The 20,369-nt window shown below is 53.3% G+C and overlaps 2 protein-coding genes across 7 annotated transcripts; one reads left to right on the top strand and one right to left on the bottom strand.

Annotated features, from left to right (window-relative positions):
* Nucleotides 1-158: 158 nt before the first annotated feature.
* CEP19 (centrosomal protein 19) lies at nt 159-4,229 on the top strand. 3 transcript variants are annotated; one of them, XM_021286423.2, is made up of 4 exons: nt 177-301; nt 518-813; nt 2,791-2,971; nt 3,224-4,229. In XM_021286423.2, exons 3-4 carry the CDS (start codon nt 2,842-2,844, stop codon nt 3,583-3,585), a joined length of 492 nt encoding a protein of 163 aa, XP_021142098.2. In that variant the 5' UTR covers nt 177-301; nt 518-813; nt 2,791-2,841; the 3' UTR covers nt 3,586-4,229. The 3 variants fall into 3 exon arrangements, with proteins under 3 accessions (XP_021142099.2, XP_005501618.2, XP_021142098.2); XM_021286424.2 differs by lacking the exon at nt 518-813 and having other exon boundaries at nt 159-301; XM_005501561.4 differs by having other exon boundaries at nt 171-813.
* Nucleotides 4,230-6,746: 2,517 nt separating this feature from the next.
* Nucleotides 6,747-18,799, bottom strand: NRROS (negative regulator of reactive oxygen species). Of its 4 annotated transcripts, XM_021286420.2 has the most exons (6): nt 18,119-18,799; nt 16,761-16,853; nt 14,184-14,304; nt 11,256-11,369; nt 9,958-10,081; nt 6,747-9,369 (listed from the first exon to the last, which is right to left on the bottom strand). In XM_021286420.2, the coding sequence occupies exons 5-6, from the start codon at nt 10,063-10,065 to the stop codon at nt 7,402-7,404; spliced, it is 2,076 nt and encodes a 691-aa protein (XP_021142095.2). In that variant the 5' UTR covers nt 10,066-10,081; nt 11,256-11,369; nt 14,184-14,304; nt 16,761-16,853; nt 18,119-18,799; the 3' UTR covers nt 6,747-7,401. The 4 variants fall into 4 exon arrangements, with proteins under 4 accessions (XP_021142095.2, XP_021142096.2, XP_005501617.2 ...); XM_021286421.2 differs by lacking the exon at nt 18,119-18,799 and having other exon boundaries at nt 16,761-18,018; XM_005501560.3 differs by lacking the exons at nt 14,184-14,304; nt 16,761-16,853; nt 18,119-18,799 and adding an exon at nt 12,515-14,171.
* Between the last annotated feature and the right edge of the window lie 1,570 nt (nt 18,800-20,369).

Raw genomic sequence — 20,369 nt, 5'->3', positions numbered from 1 at the left:
GCCGCCAATCCGCCCTTTCACCCGCAGCGCTGGCGGGACCGCTGCTAAAAACTGCCTCGGCGCTTCATCCTCGCCGCTGTCCTCACCCGGTGCGCGGGTCCGCGGCGGCGGGGACCGGGGCAGCCAGCGCCGCGCCCCGCAGGCGTTGGCCGTAGGCAGCCCTCAGGGGGCCTGCAGCGCGGCCGTAGCCATGGCAACCATACAGGGAGGCCATGGCGGAGGGGGCTCGGTTCGGGCCTCCCGGTCCGTCCTGAGGCCGCCGCCGAGTGAAGCGTTTTCCTGCCAGGTCCCGCCGCCTGAGGTGAGGGGAAGGGTCGGGAAGGACGGACCCGATCCTGCCCCGCTTCCCTTCTCTGCCAGCGTTTGGGCCTCGACCGCGCACAACGCCGAGGGTTCGCTCGTCCGGCGGAAACAAGCGACAGAAAAGCGGGTTTTTAACGGCAAAAGTTGATCCGCGGCAGCGCAGTAGTTGGCAGGGTAAAAAAACCAACCAACCAAACACCTGTCTGTGTTTCAGAGCTACTGAAACCAGCGTTTCACGCCTGGTAGCGAAGGCTCCGCCTGCATTACTTGGAGATACAAAACCTCTTTTATTAATACGTGGAATCAAATGGTTCTTCACCTGTTTTACATCACCTCACGGGTTATTCGCCGTTCCAGAGATGGGATCCCGCTCTGGTGATGGCCAGTGACCCCTCAAAAAACCTTGTCCATTCAGTTTGAAGCATCACTTCTCATTTTAAGACAGTGAAAGCGGCTCTTAAGGCTCTTCTGCTTTTCTCCCCAACTCGCAGAAGTATTTAAAAGCAACAGGTATAGCAGCTGTAGTTAATTTTCAGCATTCAGAGTGTTACTGCAAACCTGAACTCTTTCCTATGTGTTATTTAACAAAGGAGGAAGACTTTTCAGCTTTGACTTCGAAGTAGCTTTTGAAGTTCAATGCAATTTTTCTCGATTTGGAGACATGATTTTGGGGGCTATAATTTCTGACTTTGCCTTCCTGTCGGGTGGTCAGAGGAGAAGACAACCTCCACTCTTGACATATTTCCACTTATTTAAAACCAAAGGAAAAATAACACGTGTGTTCGGTGTTGTGCACGAAGCCGAGAAAAAGATCCAAGTCTGCTGCAGATCTTCTAAATCTCTTTGAATGTTTAATCTGGGTTGAAAAGGGGACGAAGCCGAGGGCAGGGCTGGCGCTCAGGAGCCCCCGGGAGCATTTTGGGTGCGAACAAATGCGATAAGGCAGAAAAAGAGTAGTTGTGGCTGCTTCTGTTGTGCGACAAAATGCTTCAGAGAACAATAAAAAGGATATTTATGAATTTCTAACCTCATTCACTGACCGGCGCGCTGATACTCGAGAGTTTAGTAGTCCTTACTTTAAAATTAAATGTTTGTACGGTGTGTTCTTGCCATCTCTATAAATACAGCCACACGTTTAGCGGGTCATTCAGTGCTTTTCTCCACTTCTTAAGCACGACAAAAGCTCCCGGTTCCTCTGCGCACACACACGCAGCAGTTTGGCATTTCCAAATCTTAAAACATTCTTGATTTTCGTGAATGGTTTATCACTTAAATTCCACCTGTGGTAATGTGCTGTGCAAAAAGCATTTCACTTTGCCACTTGTAAATTCTCAGCTTTTCAGTTTCATTGCTGGTGGGGTTTAGTTTGAGAAGCGGTAAAGGGTTGAACATATCTCCTCTCTTTAAACTGAATTCATATTTTGATTGTCGCATAATAAGGAGTTTAATTATTTTTGTCCTTAATTTCTGAATCCCTTCCCTCTCCTTGTCCCATCTGCCATCAGTTACAGATGTGCTGCTTTATTAAGATAACTCTGGAACTGTAAGAAAGCTTTACAAAAACAGATTAGACACTCCTCTTAAAATCTTTTAAGAAGGGGAATTTTGGTGTTACTTATGTCAGCATTATGAGTATAAGGTTCTCCCTTACCATATGAAATAAGGAGTGTGATACCACCAGGTTTGTGACAGAAACAGAGACAAATAAAGGATATTTGAACCATATCAATCAATTTGTATCTTTTTAAAGCAAATATGCATAACAGACAAGTGGGCACAGTAGAATTCTGTCTTTGTTGCATTACTTGCCACATTGATTTAATTTTGTGGAAACTCTTTTGCTGTTGTTCCAAGACATGTCACAATTTTGTTTTAGCTGCATTTTTCTAACGAGTTTTTTTTTCAAATAAGCTTACTGCCAAAATGCCTCGTTATATCTTTACTGAAAAATGGGATTCTCCCTGAAGTGCCACCTGGAGCTTCATAGGAACAAAGTTAAATCATAGGGACATAGGTACAAAGTTAAATCCTGGTAGTGAGAACAGGAGAGGGTGGGCAACTCCTGGCTTTCCGGAGCGATGGCAACAATCCTCAGTAAATGTTATTTGTGTAATACATTGATTTACTATTTTATGGCATTTTTCACTTTAAAAAATTAATAAATATTTTTAAATACCTGTCTTTTAGGTATCATTTGACTGTGCAGCGCTTTACTTGGCTGGTAGGCCAACATATATAACTTGTGCGTGATGTGTTATTCTGATTCAAAGCCTGAGTAGCAACAAAGGTGTAAACCAGGAGTAGGGAGTGACTCTGCTCCCGCTCACAGGGCATGTGGGGATGTGTTTGGGTTCCACTGAAATCGGGGAGACCCAGGCTTTGGCTGGGTGGTTTTGCTCAACTTGGGTCACTCTAACCCCAATAAAAGGAGGAATATTAAGAGACGCTCACACTTTCTTTCCCTTTTTTCCTTCTCCTGTTTTTCAGTGAGCTCTGACATTGCTGAGAACCGACAAACCCGACCGCGCTGCTGCTGTAATGAGCTACGTTGCGCAGAAATGCGGCGTCTGCTTTCAGCCCCCGTCCATTGTCCTGATCTACAAGGCAGACGACGGGGACAAGACTCGCCGGCGCGTGATGCCTGTCAGAAATTTCTCCGAGTTCTCAGGTGGGGTTACCTGTGATGTTCCCCAAGTCCTCTCCACACACAGCAAGAGGAACAAATAGTTGGTAACAACATATTTTAGCAACTGCTGAGTTGTTTTAGGGTCACACTTCCCCCCGGAGGAGCCCAGAGCTCCATCGTCACCTGAGCGATGGCTCTAAGTCCGGCGGTTGTGAGGGTTTGGGAGGAGAGGAGCTGTTTATGGGAAGAGATTTGCTCGCAGCTGTAATTCCTCAGGGTGGCTTTTCTCTTTAGACTGCGGCTTGGCTGCTGAGCAGCTGAAGAACAACCCTCGGCACAAGGCTTATCTCGAAGGCGTCTCGCTGCGCCAGCTGAAGAAGCTCTACGGTTTATTGAGAGGTCATCTCAGGGGAGAGAGCCTGGCCCAGAGCTTGGAGAAGCTTCGGCAGGAAGACACCATTGACCCAGAAGAGGACCTGAACAAACTAGACGACAAGGAACTGGCCAAAAGGAAGAGCATCATGGACGAGCTCTTCGAAAAGAACAGGAAGAAGAAGGATGACCCAGATTTCGTCTACGACATCGAGGTGGAGTTTCCACAGGATGAGCAGCTGGAGTCCTGCAGCTGGGACGTGGAGTCGGGAGAAGAAATCTGATTTCGGACAAAGATGGAGGGGGTACAGAGACAAATCGCACCGTCCTGATGGACAGAATAACGTCATTGTACATGTTCAACTACATCGTTTTCAGCCCACCCCGTTGATACACAGTACATTGGCCACGGAGAACACAAGGCCTGAGGTGCCGCAGCAATTCCAGGTGTAAGTGAACTTTTAGAAACCAGATTTGGTGAAATGGGAACTGGGCGGCTGAACTTCTCAGGTGTTTTTAGTCTCTCCCTGTGGATGAGCACCTAAAATAATTTTGAATTATTTACTCTTTCATTTGTTTCCTTTTCCATCAGCTTTGGCTGAAAACCTCACCAGCTTGCCTGGCCCTGATTCCTACTCAGCTTCATTAGAAAATTGAAGTGTTAAATATTTATGTCTTGAAAACCATGGTAAAGTTTTCTTGTATACCTACAGTATTTATTATTACTGGTCAGTATGTTAAATATATATTAATCTTTCTGGATGAATCAACATTGCATTGAGAATATTACTCTCACGTTTCCTGAGCGATGCTTAAATCTCCAGCTTCAGTTTACACAACTGTAAATCCTTGTAAGAAATTAAATACATAGCAAGTAAGTTGCTCTTGAAAACAATTTTGAAAATACAGTGACTTCAAGCTGCTGAAATGAGGCGTTTTGATGTGACAAAGCTACGGCAAAATGTCCTCCACGTCATGTTTGGATGGTCACTGAGAAATTAATCTCTGCAGACGAATATTTTCCTTATCCCACTGAAGTTTTAATCCCATTGTCTCCCTCAGTTGGTCTGTACTACCTAAATCCTGCTCTCCTGGTAGAGCTGGAGGATTAAGTTTAGGATAGTTTAGAAAAGTACGCAACTCTAAAAGCTTCCCAGGTTTTGGCTCTCTGAACCTGGGGGGCTTGTGAGCAGGATGGGCCGTCAGCCCGAGTCACGCAGCCTCAGAAAACTGGCGGTAACAAAGAGGAGTTGTAAATTGTTTCTAGGAGTAGTTTAGTTCCTGCCTTCTTGCAAATGAAATTAATGAAAACGTGTCAATTTGATCGGTTTGATCAGCACAGGAGCTGGGGTTCGGAAGAGCACGCCTCCTACACTCTGAAGTGAAAAATCTGAAACACGTGTCAAACCCGTGTCCTTTGTCATCACTGGAGATGAGCGAGCATGTTTGTCCAAGGGAGTCTCCAGCTCAGAAAAGAACTGGAATTAGCACAGAATCATTTTGGTTGGAAAAGCCCCTCAAGATCATCAAGTCCAACCGTTCCCGCATCCCTGGCACTGCCCCATGTCCCGAGAACCTCATGTCCGTCTGTCCAACCCTCCAGGGATGGTGACTCCAGCACTGCCCTGGGCAGCCTGTTCCAATGCCCCACAGCCCTTTGGGGAAGAAATTGTGCCCCACATCCAACCTCAACCTCCCCTGGCGCAACTTGAGGCCGTTTCCTCTGCTCCTGGCGCTTGTTCCTGGGGAGCAGAGCCCGACCCCCCTGGCTCCAAGCTCCTTTCAGGCAGTTCAGAGATCAGAAGGTCTCCCCTCAGCTCCTGTTCTCCAGCTGAACCCCCAGGTCCCTCAGCCGCTCCCATCACACTTGTGCTCCAGCCCCTCACCAGCTCTGTCACCTCTTCTGCACTCTCTCTAGTTCTTCAGAATATAAAGATATCCCAGTTAGGTGGGAGGTGACCCATGGGGACCTCCGCTCCCCACCCAGCCCACTGGGGCTCAGTTGAGCGAAACGGTACCTGCTGTGCTCCCCTTGCCTAGAAATCCACCATCTCGTCGTCAGAGGCAAAGAGGTTGGTCAGGCATGACTTACCTCGGTCAGTCCACACTGGCTGCTCCATCTCTGTGGTTTCTCCACCATGAGGGTGACTGTCCCATTGCTCCTCGGGATGTCCTTGTGGCCGTTACTGAAGATGGATGTGACGTCTGTCCTTCTCCGGTCACCGAGTACCTCCCCTGATGGCCATCACCTTGTGAAGATGATGAACAGCAGCTTTGAGAGGATGTCAACCGCTCCAAAACTGGAAGCTCATCTTGTTCCCTTGACATCTCTAAGAGGTCCCAGCTCCATGTGAGCCTCAGCTCTCCCAGCACTGTGTCCCCTGCGCCTGGGCAAAGCTACTGATCCCTCCTGTGATGGAGGAGGGTTGAGTGTCCCCCACATTGGCTCAACATGAGCAAGAACACCCCGGGCACCGCCTGGGTTCCTACCTACATGCACTCCCATGGCTGTGCCCCCTGAAAGAAGAAGCAGCAGCAGCCTCGGTGGAGGAAGCTCAGACATCCACCTGGCACCGCACCGGGGGTCCCGGCCCACCCACCGAAACACGCTGCAGTACCTGGTGCCGGCACAGACCCGCTGGAGGACATCGCAGGGATGTATTTATAGGTCGCTGTTGTCCCCTGGGCGTGCAGCTTACGGGCAAAAGAACGGCTGAAACAGGCTGAGGGATTCCCCTGCTGCAGCCTGGTTTAGTTTTGGCTGTTTTGGTCTAAAATAAGGCCAGAGAGCAGCCGTTTTCTGAGCCAGATTTGACAGTTGGTTTTCCAGCGCTCAGCCCAGTGGTGCTGCCGGCTGGTCCAGCACGGTCCAACCTACACTGTTGTTTCCAGCCAGGCATGGTGATCAGCTGCTCCAGGCTCACGGATACTCATCCCCACGCCGGTGCCGGGCACGGTGCTGCCGCTCTGGCCCCGCTGCCAGCTTCAGCATCACCTCCAGCCCCGCACACCTCTCAGTACAACCGCAGTGCAAGGCGGAGTGACAGTGGGGCTGGCTGCGGGGACTCGAGCCCAGCTCCGTCACCACAACACCCCCACATCACCCCACCGAGCTCATCCGTGTCCACACGCTGGCACTGCTGCTCGCTTCCCCACGCCCGGCTTCTCTCTAAACTCAGACGCATTTCACCGAAGACACCCTGCGGGAGTAAAGCCGCTCCGGTCCTCAGCAGAGCTTTTGAGTTGAGCACAAACCACCGTCACTTCTCCTTTCACAGAAACCCCCCCAGGAACGCGGCAGCACAGCCCTGGGAGTGCGATGCTGGTACGAGCCGCGCTGGGTGGAGGAAACGCACCATGCCGCCCGCAAGAGGAGGAGGGCATCCTCTTTACCTCCTTTGCGTCTGTTTAATCCAGCAGCTGCTGGAGGAAAAGAAATTTAAGATAAAATATCACTACTGATATAATTTATTCTCCTGTCTTTTAGTTGATGTTTTACATCGTTGCAGCTTGGACGATTTTTCATGGGCTCTTCTAGCCAAGATCGCAACTTAACCAAGCAATGACAGCCCGCAGTGTGTTTTTCAGCCCTGCTGTAAAGACACGCCTGTCTTATCAGCACTCGCACAGGGTGACCGCCCAGGGCTGCTGCAGTTTGCCTCCTTCCTGCAGCCCCGGGGGATGTTTGCTCCAGCCGGGGCGATTCCTGGAGGCTGCTGCACGGCTGCAGGGTGTTTCACAGCAGACTTGGCTATGGGGGTGAATAAATAAAAGGAACTGCCTGAGCGGGGGGAACAGAGTCAGAGGGCAACTGTCTGTGCCCCTTTGGCTAAGAGAGGTTTGGTGTCACATCCACTTGGCTCTCGCCAACATCAGCTAATGGTTTCTGCCGAAGATGTGTCCCTTGAGGACGCTCGGCATGGCTCCAGGGTCCATCACCGGCCACGGCCACACACCCTTTAGGGAACCTGTGGAGAAACAGCAGCTCCCCAGCATCCCCTGGTCCTCCACCCATTGCGTCTCCATCTCACCCACCTCGGAGTCACCCTGACAACCCACTCACAGTCACCGTCCCAAGCCCGTCCCCCTCCTTCCAGCCATCAGTAAGGGCTGGACACCCCGCACCGGCTTTTCACCATTTTTAGCAGCTTTTGCTTGAATGTGAGGAAAACGACGGCGAAGGCCACCAGGGCGGTGAGGCAGGTGGGCAGCGCCAGCACCAGGTAGAGGAGCGCCAGGTCGGCCGTCTGCCAGCGGCAGCTGCGCATGACGGGCTCAGGCAGCGCCCGCGGGCTCAGCGTGCGGGACGCGAAGCTGCACGTCACCTCCCGCCCGTCGGGGACACGCAGCCCCTCCGCCCGCTGCAGCGCGTCCCACCAGCCCAGCGTGCAGCAGTTGTAGGGGTTCCTGCTCAGGTAGAGCTCCCGCAGGCTCGTCCCCAGCAGCGTCCGCGCCACGGCCGGCGGCAGAGCCGGGAGGCTGTTGTCCCGCAGGTCCAGGCTGCGCAGCCGCAGGACGCCCAGCGACGGGGGGAAGACGCTCAGGGAGTTCCCCGACAGGTCCAAGCGCACCAGGCTGTTAAAGGCGGAGAAGTCCACGTCGGCGGAGGAGAGGCTGGTGTTCCTCAGAGACAACACGTGCAGCGTCACAGCGAGGTCCTGCAGCCAGCCCAGGTCCCCGGACAGCAACTGGTGGTTGTTGGAAAGGTCCAAATGCCTCAGCGATGTCCCCTGGAAGGGGCGGCCGCCCAGTCCCCTCAGACCACAGCCAGCCAAGGAGAGATGGGCCAAGGTCTCCACACCCCTGATGTCCACGCAGGGGGGACTCTCCGCCTCGCCTGCAATGGCGGGCTGGGGACAGAGGTCAACCCGGTTGTGGCTGAGGTCTATGGTAGCGATCTTCCTGGTGTAGGTGAAAAGCCCAGGAGGAAGCGCCCGCAGGCTGTTGGTGCTGAGGTTGAAGAGCTGCAGGTTGGGCAGAACGCCCCCAGTACCCACGTCTGCCCCCAGCTCCTCCAGCCGGTTCTGGCTGAGGTCCAGCTCCGTCAGCATGGCCAAGGGGTCACCCTCCGACAGGTCAAACATCTCCAGGCAGTTCTGGTTGAGCTTCAGGTGGGTCAGGGAGGGCATCTGTGCCAGGAAGCCCTCGGGCAGGTACCAGACCTGGTTCTGGCTCATGTCCAGGAGGCGCAGGGAGGAGAGGTTGCTGTGGCAGATCTCATCCCACAGATTGACCGTCATGATGCTGGTGGAGTTGCCGTCGATGAGCTGGAACTGCACCGTGACGTTCGCCAGGGACGTGCCGTTGGGGAGGCGCTGGTAGAAGCTCATCTCGTTGTCCTTCAGCAGCAAGGAGCGCAGCTTGCTCTGCCGCGGCAGCACGGGGAAGAAGAGGAGGCGGTTGTGCGACAGGTCCAACACCTCCAGCTCAAAGAGGTCATCGCTTTCCAGGGACAGAAACCACTCGATGATGTTGTTGCTGACGTTGAGCACCCTGAGCTGGGTCAGGCCAAACTCCACGACACACGGGAGGCAGTTGTATGCTATGTTGAGCCTCTGCAGCCTCTGCAGCCCTTCAAAAGCTTGGTCAATCTCAAAGATGTAGTTCTTCTCCAGGTTCAGATCCAACAGCTGTGTCAGGTTCATGAAGATGGACGAGTCCAGCCTCATGATGATGTTCCTGGCCACAGATAAGGACTCCAAAGAAGACAAGTTCCAGACTAAAACTGATACCATGTCCTCAGTGAGGCGGTTTCCAGCTAGATCCAGCGTCCTCAAGGCTGGCAGAGCAGAAAGAGCAGCTGCTGTCAGCGAGTAGTTGATGGAGAGGAGGTTGTCGGCCAAGGAGAGCACGCGGAGGCCTTGGCTGAGGAGGAAGGCACCAGGCTCAATGAGCTCCAGCCGGTTCTTGGTCAGGCTGAGACGCTGCAGCTGGCGGTAGGAGAGCAGAGAGGCATTGCCCAGGACACGGATAGTGTTGTCATCAAGTAACAGCTCCTCGGTGTCACCTCCAAGGTTTCCTGGGACGGAGCTCAGCCATCTCCCAGTGCAGTCCATGGTGCTCTGCACCTAAAGAGCAAGAAGTGGATAAGTAATGCTGCTCTGAGAGGTGGAGATTGCAGAATCACAGAATGGTTTGGGTTGAAGGGCCCTTCCCAGCTCCCCCAGTGCCCCCACTGCCATGAGCAGGGACATCTTCACCAGCTCAGGTTGCTCAGAGCCCCGTCCAGCCTGGCCTGGGATGTCTCCAGGGATGGTTCATCCACCACCTCTCTGGCCAACCTGGGCCAGGCTCTCACCACCCTCAGCACAATTGCCCTTTATCCAGACTGAATCTCCCTCCTTTAGTTTAAAACCATCACCCTTTGTGCTATCACAACAGGCCCTGCTGAAAACTGTCCCCATCTTTCTTACCAGCCCCTTTTAAGTACAGAAAGGCCACAATAAGGTCGCCAAGATGTGGGGACATGAGGAGGGAGAAGCCTGGGGAGCAGAGTGAGGATGGCAAGAGTGGCTCTATGCTCAGAGCCTTGGCACCCCAGTCCATCCCTTCACTAAGCCGGTAGCTGGGAACGGAAGGTCTGGAGACACTGAGGCTTTGCCGGGCAGGATCACGCAGCGGGAAGGGCGAGAGTTTGCAAGACAGGAGTTACTTACAAGCTGGCAACCGCCGGGAGATGTTGCCCAGGCTCCGACCGCCCCGCTTCTCCATCCTGCTGCCAGGAGAACCAGAAGCAGGGGGAGAGCAGAGAGCGGGGCCTCCATCTCAGTGGCGGCACTCCTGTGGAGACGGACACAGAGGGGAGAGGGTCAGAGCTGCAGAGCGTTCATCCTGAAAGGCGTAGGTTTCCCAGGGAGCCCAGCATGGCCCATGAGACCTGGGACACCATGAGCTGTCCATGGAGAATCACACAGAATCCCAGAATGTCAGGGACTGGAAGGGCCCTGGAAAGCTCATCCAGTGCAAACCCCCCATGCAGCAGGAACACCCAGATGAGGTTACACAGGAAGGTGTCCAGGCGGGTTGGAATGTCTGCACAGAAGGAGACTCCACAACCTCCCTGGGCAGCCTGGGCCAGGCTCTGCCACCCTCACCCCCAACAAGTTTCTTCTCCTATTTAAGTTGAACCTTTTGTGTTCCAGTTTGCACCCACTGACCCTTGTCCTATCACTGGTTGTCACTGAGAAGAGCCTGGCTCCATCCTCCTGACACCCCCCCTTTCCATATTGATCCCCAGGAATGAGTCACCCCTCAGTCTCCTCTTGTCCAGCTCCAGAGCCCCAGCTCCCTCAGCCTTTCCTCACACGGGAGACGCTCCACTCCCTTCAGCATCTTGGTGGCTGCGCTGGACTCTCTCCAGCAGTTCCCTGTCCTGCTGGAACTGAGGGGCCACAACTGGACACGAGATTCCAGGTGTGGTCTCCCCAGGGCAGAGTAGAGGGGCAGGAGAACCTCTTGACCTACTGACCACCCCCTTCTAACCCACCCCAGGTACCATTGGCCTTCCTGGCCACAAGGGCCCAGTGCTGGCTCATGGTCACCCTGCCGTCCCCAGGACCCCCAGGTCCCTTTCCCCTACACTGCTCTCCAACAGCTCGTTTCCCAACTTATACTGGAACCTGGGGCAAAGATCTCCACCACTGAGCCCACCCACCCCTGCAGGAGCCCTTGGTGGGGTTCACCAAGAAGAGAAGGCAAAGAGATGCGGAGGTGGCAGCCCGGTCCCCACCACACATGGGAAAGTCACCCTTGTTGCTGCACAGCTGCTCAAATGCCACTGAACTGCAACCCCCCGGCAGAGGTTTCCCCCGTCAGGGCTCATGTCCCCCTCACCTGCACCAAACACCTCCCGGGGACACCGACCTGGCCACCAGCCTGTCCCCTCCAGCTCCTGTCCCTGCCCAGGTCCCTGGGGAGGAGGAGACTCTCCAGCACCAGCTGCCCCCTTACTCACTTGGTGGAAGCGGAGCTGACGGCATTTGCATCTGGGGAAAAGCTGAACCTCAGGCAAATGAGCAGAGATGGTTCGGCGAGGGCTCGGCAAGCAGCGTTTTCATAACTGCCAGTGCTTGAAGAAGAAACGGGGGGTTATTTTGGGCAACCCCTGCATAGCTGGAGCCTCCCCTCAAAGAGGGGTTGTCTCCTTCCTTGGGACAGCCAAAAGCATTAAGCTTTCAAAATGGTATTTATTGATATGGATGGAGAAGCAGCCCTGATTCCCCAGTCTGGAGCTTGTGCACAGCAGCTTGTGCCCTCCCAAACCCTCGGTCTCCAGCAGCACCCACGCAGAGCCACAGAATCCCAGAATCCCAGAATCCAGTCTGGTTGGGCTGAAGGGATCTCTGTAGATCCCCCAGTCCAACCCAGCTGCTCACACAGGGTCACAGAGCAGATCACACAGGTGGGTCCAGGCGGGTTTGAATGTCTCAGAGAAGGAGACTCCACACCGGCTCTGGGCAGCCTGGGCCAGGCTCTGGCACCTCCCAGCAAACAAGTTTCTGCTCATGTTCAGATGGAGCCTCCTGTGTTTCAGTCTGTGCCCGTTGCCCCTCACCCTGGCGTTGGGCACCACTGAACAGAGTCTGGTCCATCCTCTGACTCCCACCCTGAGATATTGATCCCATTGATCAGATCCCTCTCAGCTTCTCTTCTCCAGCTCAACAGCCCCAGCTCTCTCAGTGTCTCCTCAGCACAAAGATGCTCCAGACCCCTCAGCATCTTTGTGTCCCTGCGCTGGACTCTCTCCAGTAATTCCTTGTCCTTCTTAAACTGGGGAGCCCGGAACTGGACACAACTCCAGATGTGGCCTCACCAGGGCAGAGCAGAGCAGGAGGAACAACCTCCAACCTCCCTCGACCTGCTGGCCACACTCTTCCTGCACAGTGGCAGGAGAGGGACCTTGTTGTGTCCAAAAACCAGTGGCTTTGGCTCACCTTGAGCCCTGGAGCCCCCCTGCAGACTTCCCTTCACCCAGCTCAGCCGTCCTTTGGTTCCCCCCAGCACCAGCAGCAGCTCCATCCTCCCGTGGCTAGGGGTGCCCACGGTCCCACTGAGGAGCCCACACACCGACGGTCCCCACCGTGCACACTGGCGCCGCGCTCACCCGCGTGGGCATCAGCCACACGTAGGCACCACGGATCTTCAAGCTGGCCCCACAAAAACCCCAGGTGGGATTTTCCCCCCCGGCAAAGCTATTGGGGGGCAGTTACTCACCGCGTGCAGTGGCACACAGGGTTCACCGCCACTCATCCTGCAGCGGGGGGACCCGGCGGCTGCGCCCGGCGGCTGGTGGGACACGGGCAGGTGCGACCCGCGGGGTTCGTGTCCCACCCGCGCTGGCGCCCAGCACCGATTTAGCCTTTGCGGAAGGAGGCAACGGAAACTGCAGTCACATGGAGGCAGCGGTGCGGCCGGGCGCTTCGCTCCCCGGGCTCAGCGCTCGCTAGAGGGTCATGCACTGCAAACAAGGAGGAACTGGGGGGGAAACCTGTTCCCCCCAAGGGTCACACAGCTCCTGGGGACGAGCCAGCAGCGGGGACAATGCTGGCACCGTTGCTCCTCTGCACTGCTCCAGCAGCAAAACCCCTGTGAGGGTTTTGGACAGCCGGGGTGTCCTCACCTGCCCCCCACTATGCTGGTGCTGGAGAAAAGCCACCATTGGGCAGTGTCCCCTGCATGGCACCTGCTCCTGTCATGTCCCTCTAGTCCCCCGCTTGCCTCCAGCGCCCAGCGCAGGGGCTTGAAGATGTCCCTGCTCATGGCAGGGGTTGGACTGCATGAGCTTTGAAGGTCCCTTCAACCCAAACCATTCCATGAGTCTATGATTTGGCAGGAGCTGAGGGCTGTGTTTCCCACAGGGGAAGAAGAAGTAGCTGTCATTTCCTGCTGCATCCCAAGATGAGATTGAACACGTCCCCAGATGTTGAGCCCCCGCTGTGGGATGTGGGGCCCAGCCCCTCGTGTTGTCCAGGTGACATTTGGGATGCTCAGATCCCACCACCCGCAGACCTTTGGGTCTCCCGGGGCTGCTCGGGATTTCAGCAGGACCAGCAGGACCCATCCGGACACAGGGACCTCCCAAGCGCCGATCCCGATGTGAAAACCGGCATAAATGGCTTTTCCCACAATTGCCGAGGCACAGAGAGACAAAACCCCACATTTCCAAGGCAATATGAACAGGGAGGTCCCATCTCCCTGCTCCATGTCTCCCCTCTCGCAGAACCCTCATGAACCCCAAAATCCCCAGCAAATCCAGCTGCTGAGGGGGAAAAGAGTTTGCCTGGATTTACCCAGCTGAGAAAGGGTTCAAAACGCTGGAGAAAGGTTTCAACCCTGCAACAGGACCCTGGGCTGCAGGACCAGCTCCTGCAACCTCCAGGTGCCAGCAGCCGGGAGATGAACCGTGTGATTGCGGCACCCCAAGAGATGTCACAGCCCAGGTCACTCCCACCTGCAAGAGTATGTGGCCCCCAAACTCCCGCAGCCAACACAAATCATTCTTTTTCTGCATTCACCCTAAATTTAATTCCTTCTCCGGAAGGAGCCTGATTTCTCCCACGTCACTCACAAAAAAAAAAGCCCTGTGGTTTCATTTCCTCCATTTTCAAGGAAGTTTGAAGTATAAAAATCAAGAAGGAAAAGAGAGAAGCGCTCCTCATCCCGGCGAAGCAGAGCAGATGGTAGGAACCTCACAGCGGGGTGAAATTCCCATGGCATTACTCGAGGTCACGTGAAGGGCTGAGGCAGGTTGATGGTCACAAACCCGCTCCTCGTCCTCAAAACCTGAGCCCAGCCCATGCCAGACCCACTCCTCCGCTGCTTGGAGAGGCAGGAGCCAGCAGAGGTTCACGCTGGGCTGGGTGTACAACTTGAGCATCCTCACCTGTGATGATACCCGGTGATCCGGAGGCTCCTGGGAGACCTGCTGATGAGATTCCTTCATGCAGTGCCACCAAAGGAGGTGCCTCAAGGGTCAGACCAGCTTCTGCACAGTCCAGGAGGAGCTGGGAGAGAAAATAACCTGCTTCATCCTCTGCTTCATCCTCTGCTTCATCCCCCAAGCCAAACCAGCGCAAAGCCCGCGCTGGGGCAGCCAGCAGCAGCCTCGTGTTTCACACTTTCCCCACATCCTGCAGCCGGAACCATCCCGAAGCTGCTGCTCGCTCCCCTCCTCTTCCTCTCAAGCAGCATCACGTCCCCACCCAGCCCTCCCGGTAAGGACTGGATGTGCGATTTGAGATCTATTTTATTGGGTTTTTAATATAAGCACAGAAAAGGTGTAGGGACTGTGCTGCCAGGAGCTGCTGGGGTGATCAGCTGAAAAGTTCCAATCTGGCTCAGTGCACAAGTGGATTAAATTGAAGATTCAGCGGCATGGAGTCGTGTCCACACCTGTAGCTGCAATTCCTGCAGCTGTAGGAGAGGAGTGGGAATCCCCATTTGGTTTTACATCCAGGACCTTCTTCTGTTCACAGAATCACAGAATCATTTGGTTGTAAGAGAACCCCAAGATCATCAAGTCCAACCATAACCCAACTCCAGCACTGCCCCATGTCCTGAGAACCTCATCTCCATCTGTCCAACCCTCCAGGGATGGTGACTCCAGCACTGCCCTGGGCAGCCTGTTCCAATGACCCACAGCCCTTTGGGGAAGAAATTGTCCCCCAGATCCAACCTCAGCCTCCCCTGGCGCAACTTGAGGCCGTTTCCTCTGCTCCTGGTGCTTGTTCCTGGGGAGCAGAGCCCGACCCCCCCTGGCTCCAAGCTCCTTTCAGGCAGTTCAGAGATCAGAAGGTCTCCCCTCAGCTCCTGTTCTCCAGCTGAACCCCCAGGTCCCTCAGCTGCTCCCATCACACTTGTGCTCCAGCCCCTCACCAGCTCCGTTCCCTTCTCTCCACTCGCTCCAGCACCTCAAAGATTTTCTTGTACTGAGGGCCCCAAAACTGAAAATCCTCCCACCTCCTCTTCCCTCCAAACCATCTTTTTTCCCTTAACAACCCTCAAATTGTGAAGCACAAAGCAAGAGTAAAGCTGCAACAAGAGGGCAGCCTCCCAATCACCTGGGACACCTGGGAAAGGAGAAACTGCAACAGAAATCTGCAGCCCCATCGCTGCATCTCAGCCTGCCCTTGGTTTTCCTGCAGGAAACAGGATTTTTTCCGGAGTGGAAGCACCAAGAGAAAGGTCACTCGTGGTTCACACACCAGCAGGACAACAGCCTCGGCCGAGTCGGGGCAAAGCAAAACAGAAATGTTTCTCCATGGGCTTCCTCTTCTCCCACCATGACTGGCGAGAATCAAACAATTGTTCTGCAGGGGATGGTCACAGAATCCCAGAATGTCAGGGGTTGGAAGGGCCCTGGAAAGCTCATCCAGTGCAATCCCCCCATGGAGCAGGAACACCCAGATGAGGTTACACAGGAAGGTGTCCAGGCGGGTTGGAATGTCTGCACAGAAGGAGACTCCACAACCTCCCTGGGCAGCCTGGGCCAGGCTCTGACACCCTCACCCCAAACAAGTTGCTTCTCAAATTTAAGAGAAGCCTCCTGTGTTCCAGTTTGCACCCATTGCCCCTTGTCCTGTCACTGGTTGTCACCCAGAAGAGCCTGGCTCCATCCTCCTGACACTCCCCCTTTCCATATTGATCCCCAGGAATGAGTCACCCCTCAGTCTCCTCTTGTCCAGCTCCAGAGCCCCAGCTCCCTCAGCCTTTCCTCACCCGGGAGATGCTCCACTCCCTTCAGCATCTTGGTGGCTGCGCTGGACTCTCTCCAGCAGTTCCCTGTCCTGCTGGAACTGAGGGGCCACCACTGGACACAAGATTCCAGGTGTGGTCTCCCCAGGGCAGAGCAGAGGGGCAGGAGAACCTCTCTGACCTACTGACCACCCCCTTCTAACCCACCCCAGGTACCATTGGCTTCCTGGCCACAAGGGCCCAGTGCTGGCTCATGGTCACCCTGCTGTCCCCAGGACCCCCAGGTCCCTTTCCCCTACACTGCTCTCCAACAGGTCCTTCCCCAACTTAAACTGGAACCTGGGGTTGTTCTGCCCAGATGCTGCAAAGCGTCCCTGGAAAGGCTCTGGCTCCTGAGGAGGGAAAAGGGACGGGGAGAAGATGCAGCTGCTCTGGGAAACGAGCCTGGGATGTCTCAGTGAAATACTGACAGAAAATCCAGGCCGTGGGAAACCACAGACAACATTACAAAAAATATTATGTAGGATTGAGCGACAGACTGTGTCGCAGCTGCATCTCACCCGCTGGACCCATCAGAAAGGGTTCAGACCAGCGTCTCCCTCAGGCCATTCATTCCCAGACTCTGTGGTGAGCAATAACTCTGAACATTAAAGAAAATCCAAGTTTTCTCTTGCAAAGCCACATAATATTTGCATTTGCTGCTTGGCTGAAGTGAGGGCATCACAAAGGTATAAAGAAGACACAAGTGAAGAAGGTATTTAATTACCTGCTCTGGGTAAAACAGGGGAAGCTGAAGATTTAATGCACCTCAGAAGCTGCCAGTTGTGGTAGTTGCCTCTAATTTAAGATGAACGATGATCTAAAAGAGAAAACAGATCATTCATTTGATGGCCATATAAATGATAGTTACAAACAATGAATGTAACTGAAAACACACCATCCATAACATTTCTTTCTCTCACCCTTTTTAAGACATTATTTCAATCTTTGCCTATGTTTGTATATTTCCCCTGTTCCCATAATAAAGTGAGGGGAATATATTCTCTTCCCATTTTAAGTGGCATTTTGGTAATAAAAAATTAACAACAAAACAGATCTCCACCATTCCCTCATATTTATTTTATTCTCCTGAAATAGATTGCTTTAAAAAATTTAGTATTCCTACAGTCCTGCTTCAACTACAACTATTAAGAAAGAAAAATTGTAGATGTTGGGAGCCCCTACCACTTTTCCAAGAATAAATAAAACGTTGTGTATTAGTTTAACATCCCCAGTGGTCCAGCTGTACTAGTGGCTGGGTAGCAGTCAACAATATGATGGTCAGTGTCACCTATCTTCTTTCCCTCAGGATTTTTGAGGATGCTCGAAATATAAGCCCTACCCCCAAAATAAGCCCTAGTTACAGTTCATTTAAAAAGTCAATTTAAATAGCATCCAGGCAGCTATACGTGAAAAAAAGTAATCAGTTTTGGAGCAACAAACTGGGAAAATGATGCCTTTGTGCTTGGAAGACGTTTGACCAAGGACCTAAATACCAAGCAAAAGCCCAAGCTGGTTGAGATGCTCTAGAGAACTGCTCGCAACGCATCTGCAGGAGAAACAAGTGCCCAGAGCCGGAGAAGATGACGACCTCTCCTCCCAGATCTCCTCAAGAGCTGGAAACCCTCAGGACCAGGTTGCTTATGTCTACGCTTTGGTGTCTGGTTGCAGCTAGACCCCAAAGTCTTGCCGTATTTTTCCCCACGGTGTTGCCAGATGTGGATAAATTGGTCTCAGTTTTGTACTGTACGACAAAATAAACCAACAGAAGTGATAAAAACACCCAACCCGCCTACTCCAGCGTGTTTACCAAAGTTTTTAGCGTGAAACTGTCAGGCTCTAAGCCACCAGAAGGAGAAGGCACAGACAAGTCACCGCCTTGACATCATTCAGCAATGCAAATTGTGCAAGAAAAACGACCCCCATCTGCAGTCACACGTCCGCCCTTCCTGCTGCCGTTCCGCTTAAGAGAAGCGAGTAATTGTGTCATTAACGTGGAGGGAAGTGAAACTATCTCAGCTCCTGATGGAGCGAAGCGCAGCCCACCCGGCTTTCCCCTCTGGCCGAAACCCCCGCTTTGCTCACCCGCAGCTCTGCTCCAGGTGCATTGCAAAGGGCTGGGACCAAGCTGGAGCATTCACCCTCCAAAATCTTCCTTTCCATGGTCTTCAGCCTCGGGGGTCAGCTCCTTTCCAGCATGACGCTTTTGGGACAAGTGACAGAGAAAAGCCAGCCTGCCAGGTTTCACGATTGGCATGTCCTCTTGTACGTACACCATATTCCTTGCTGTTGTGTAAGAAAGTGGAAAATACGGCCAGGATGTATGGCTCTGTGTTTTTTTTTTCTTAAACAAATTAACACAAAGGCGACATCATTGTTTTATTTGAAACCTCATACCTGAAGGCTCTCAGCTTTCAGATGGAGCACTGAGTTAACACAGGAATGCCGGAGGGGAGAAAGTTCAAACAAAGGCATCGATTAATAAAGTAGATCTTTCCCTCCTGGACTCCATCATCCTTCTAAAAAGAGCAGCTGCTGATCTGTGACATCCCAGAGACGCTCAGTGCAGAATCACAGAATCCCAGAATGTCAGGGGTTGAAGGGCCCTGGAAAGTTCATCCAGTGCAATCCCCCATGGAGCAGGAACACCCAGATGAGGTTACACAGGAAGGTGTCCAGGCAGGTTGGAATGTCTGCAGAGAAGGAGACTCCACAACCTCCCTGGGCAGCCTGGGCCAGGCTCTGACACCCTCACCAGGAACAAGTTGCTTCTCCTCTTTCAGTGGAACCTCCTGTGTTCCGGTTTGTACTCACTGCCCCTTGTCCTGTCACTGGTTGTCACCCAGAAGAGCCTGGCTCCATCCTCCTGACACTCCCCCTTTCCATATTGATCCCCAGGAATGAGTCACCCCTCAGTCTCCTCTTCTCCAGCTCCAGAGCCCCAGCTCCCTCAGCCTTTCCTCACACGGGAGATGCTCCACTCCCTTCAGCATCTTGGTGGCTGCGCTGGACTCTCTCCAGCAGTTCCCTGTCCTGCTGGAGCTGAGGGGCCACAACTGGACACAAGATTCCAGGTGTGGTCTCCCCAGGGCAGAGCAGAGGGGCAGGAGAACCTCTCTGACCTACTGACCACCCCCTTCTAACCCACCCCAGGTACCATTGGCCTTCCTGGCCACAAGGGTACAGTGCTGGCTCATGGTTGTTCCTGCCCAGATTCAAGACTCTGCGCTTGCCCTTGTTCTATTTCATTAAATGTTTCCCTGCCCAGCTCTCCAGCCTGTCCAGGTCTCTGGATGGCAGCACAGCTTCCAGTGTCAGCCGCTCCTCCCAGTTTGGAGGGTGAGGCCACCAGGCCACAGACTGACACGTAAAACCAATTTATTTCCGTATTAATGAGGATCAGGAGAGTGTGAAGTGTTTGTTCCAACTTCATTCCAGTTCTGCAGACATCAATTATTTTTTGGGGAATAAGACAAAATCATGTGCCTGACCTACGATCCCTCGGTAGTTTACGAAGTGTGAGATCCTACCGTCGAGCTCTGCTTTTGTGCAAGACCTTGCAGAAGGGATCAGGTGTGCGATGTCAGATGTGATCTGGTGTGACAAAAGCATCCTGAGTCATCCGAGCACCAAAAAAACCCCAACGAACCATGAAAAAAAAGCCCAGGAAGGTGATTTGGAAGTGGCAGAGGCTGAAGAGCTTTAACCACTGTAGTACTCACGGTGCCGCACAAAAAGCACTTTGGTCAACATCCATTTCCTTACTGGTGGCTTTGTCCAGCACTTTATAATTATTCAGTCGCACACTGAAGCTGGCAGAGTGTGCTCTGTTAAATTACTATTGAAAAGTGACTGGATACGGCTTAATTCTCCTAAGCAGAGCGTGCTAAGGATAAAAAAGAACTTCATAACCTTGATTTATTATAATAACTCACTTGCAGGCTTCCAGTCTCCTATCACCAAAGTCTTTCATGCAGCTGAAGCTGCAACTGGCGGTTTGTTACTTGTCATCGGGTACCAGGAGGTTTTGCAGATAGAGAACAGCCCATAACCCGCTTGCTCACAGATTTAACACAATAGTATCTATGGAGAGCCCAGGGAGAGGTCAGACACGCAGCACACGCTCGCTTATCTAGGTTGAAAACAGGTCTGTGATTCCCGTTATCCATCAGGTTTTGTCCGGCCCTGATTTTTAGCTGCGTTAAAGACATCAGGGCTGAATGGGGCCGGTGTGTCTTACCGCAGGGATGTAACCCAGCCCAAATCTTTGCAAACAATGGTATTTTGCAGCTGGAGCACACACAGGTGGGTGAACCAGCTGCTTTCACATCTGGCT

Source organism: Columba livia, chromosome 9 (genome assembly GCF_036013475.1).
Source record: "Columba livia isolate bColLiv1 breed racing homer chromosome 9, bColLiv1.pat.W.v2, whole genome shotgun sequence".
NCBI lineage: Eukaryota > Metazoa > Chordata > Aves > Columbiformes > Columbidae > Columba > Columba livia.
Note: the sequence above shows the minus strand (reverse complement) of the source record. Positions and strands in the feature narration are given on the sequence as shown.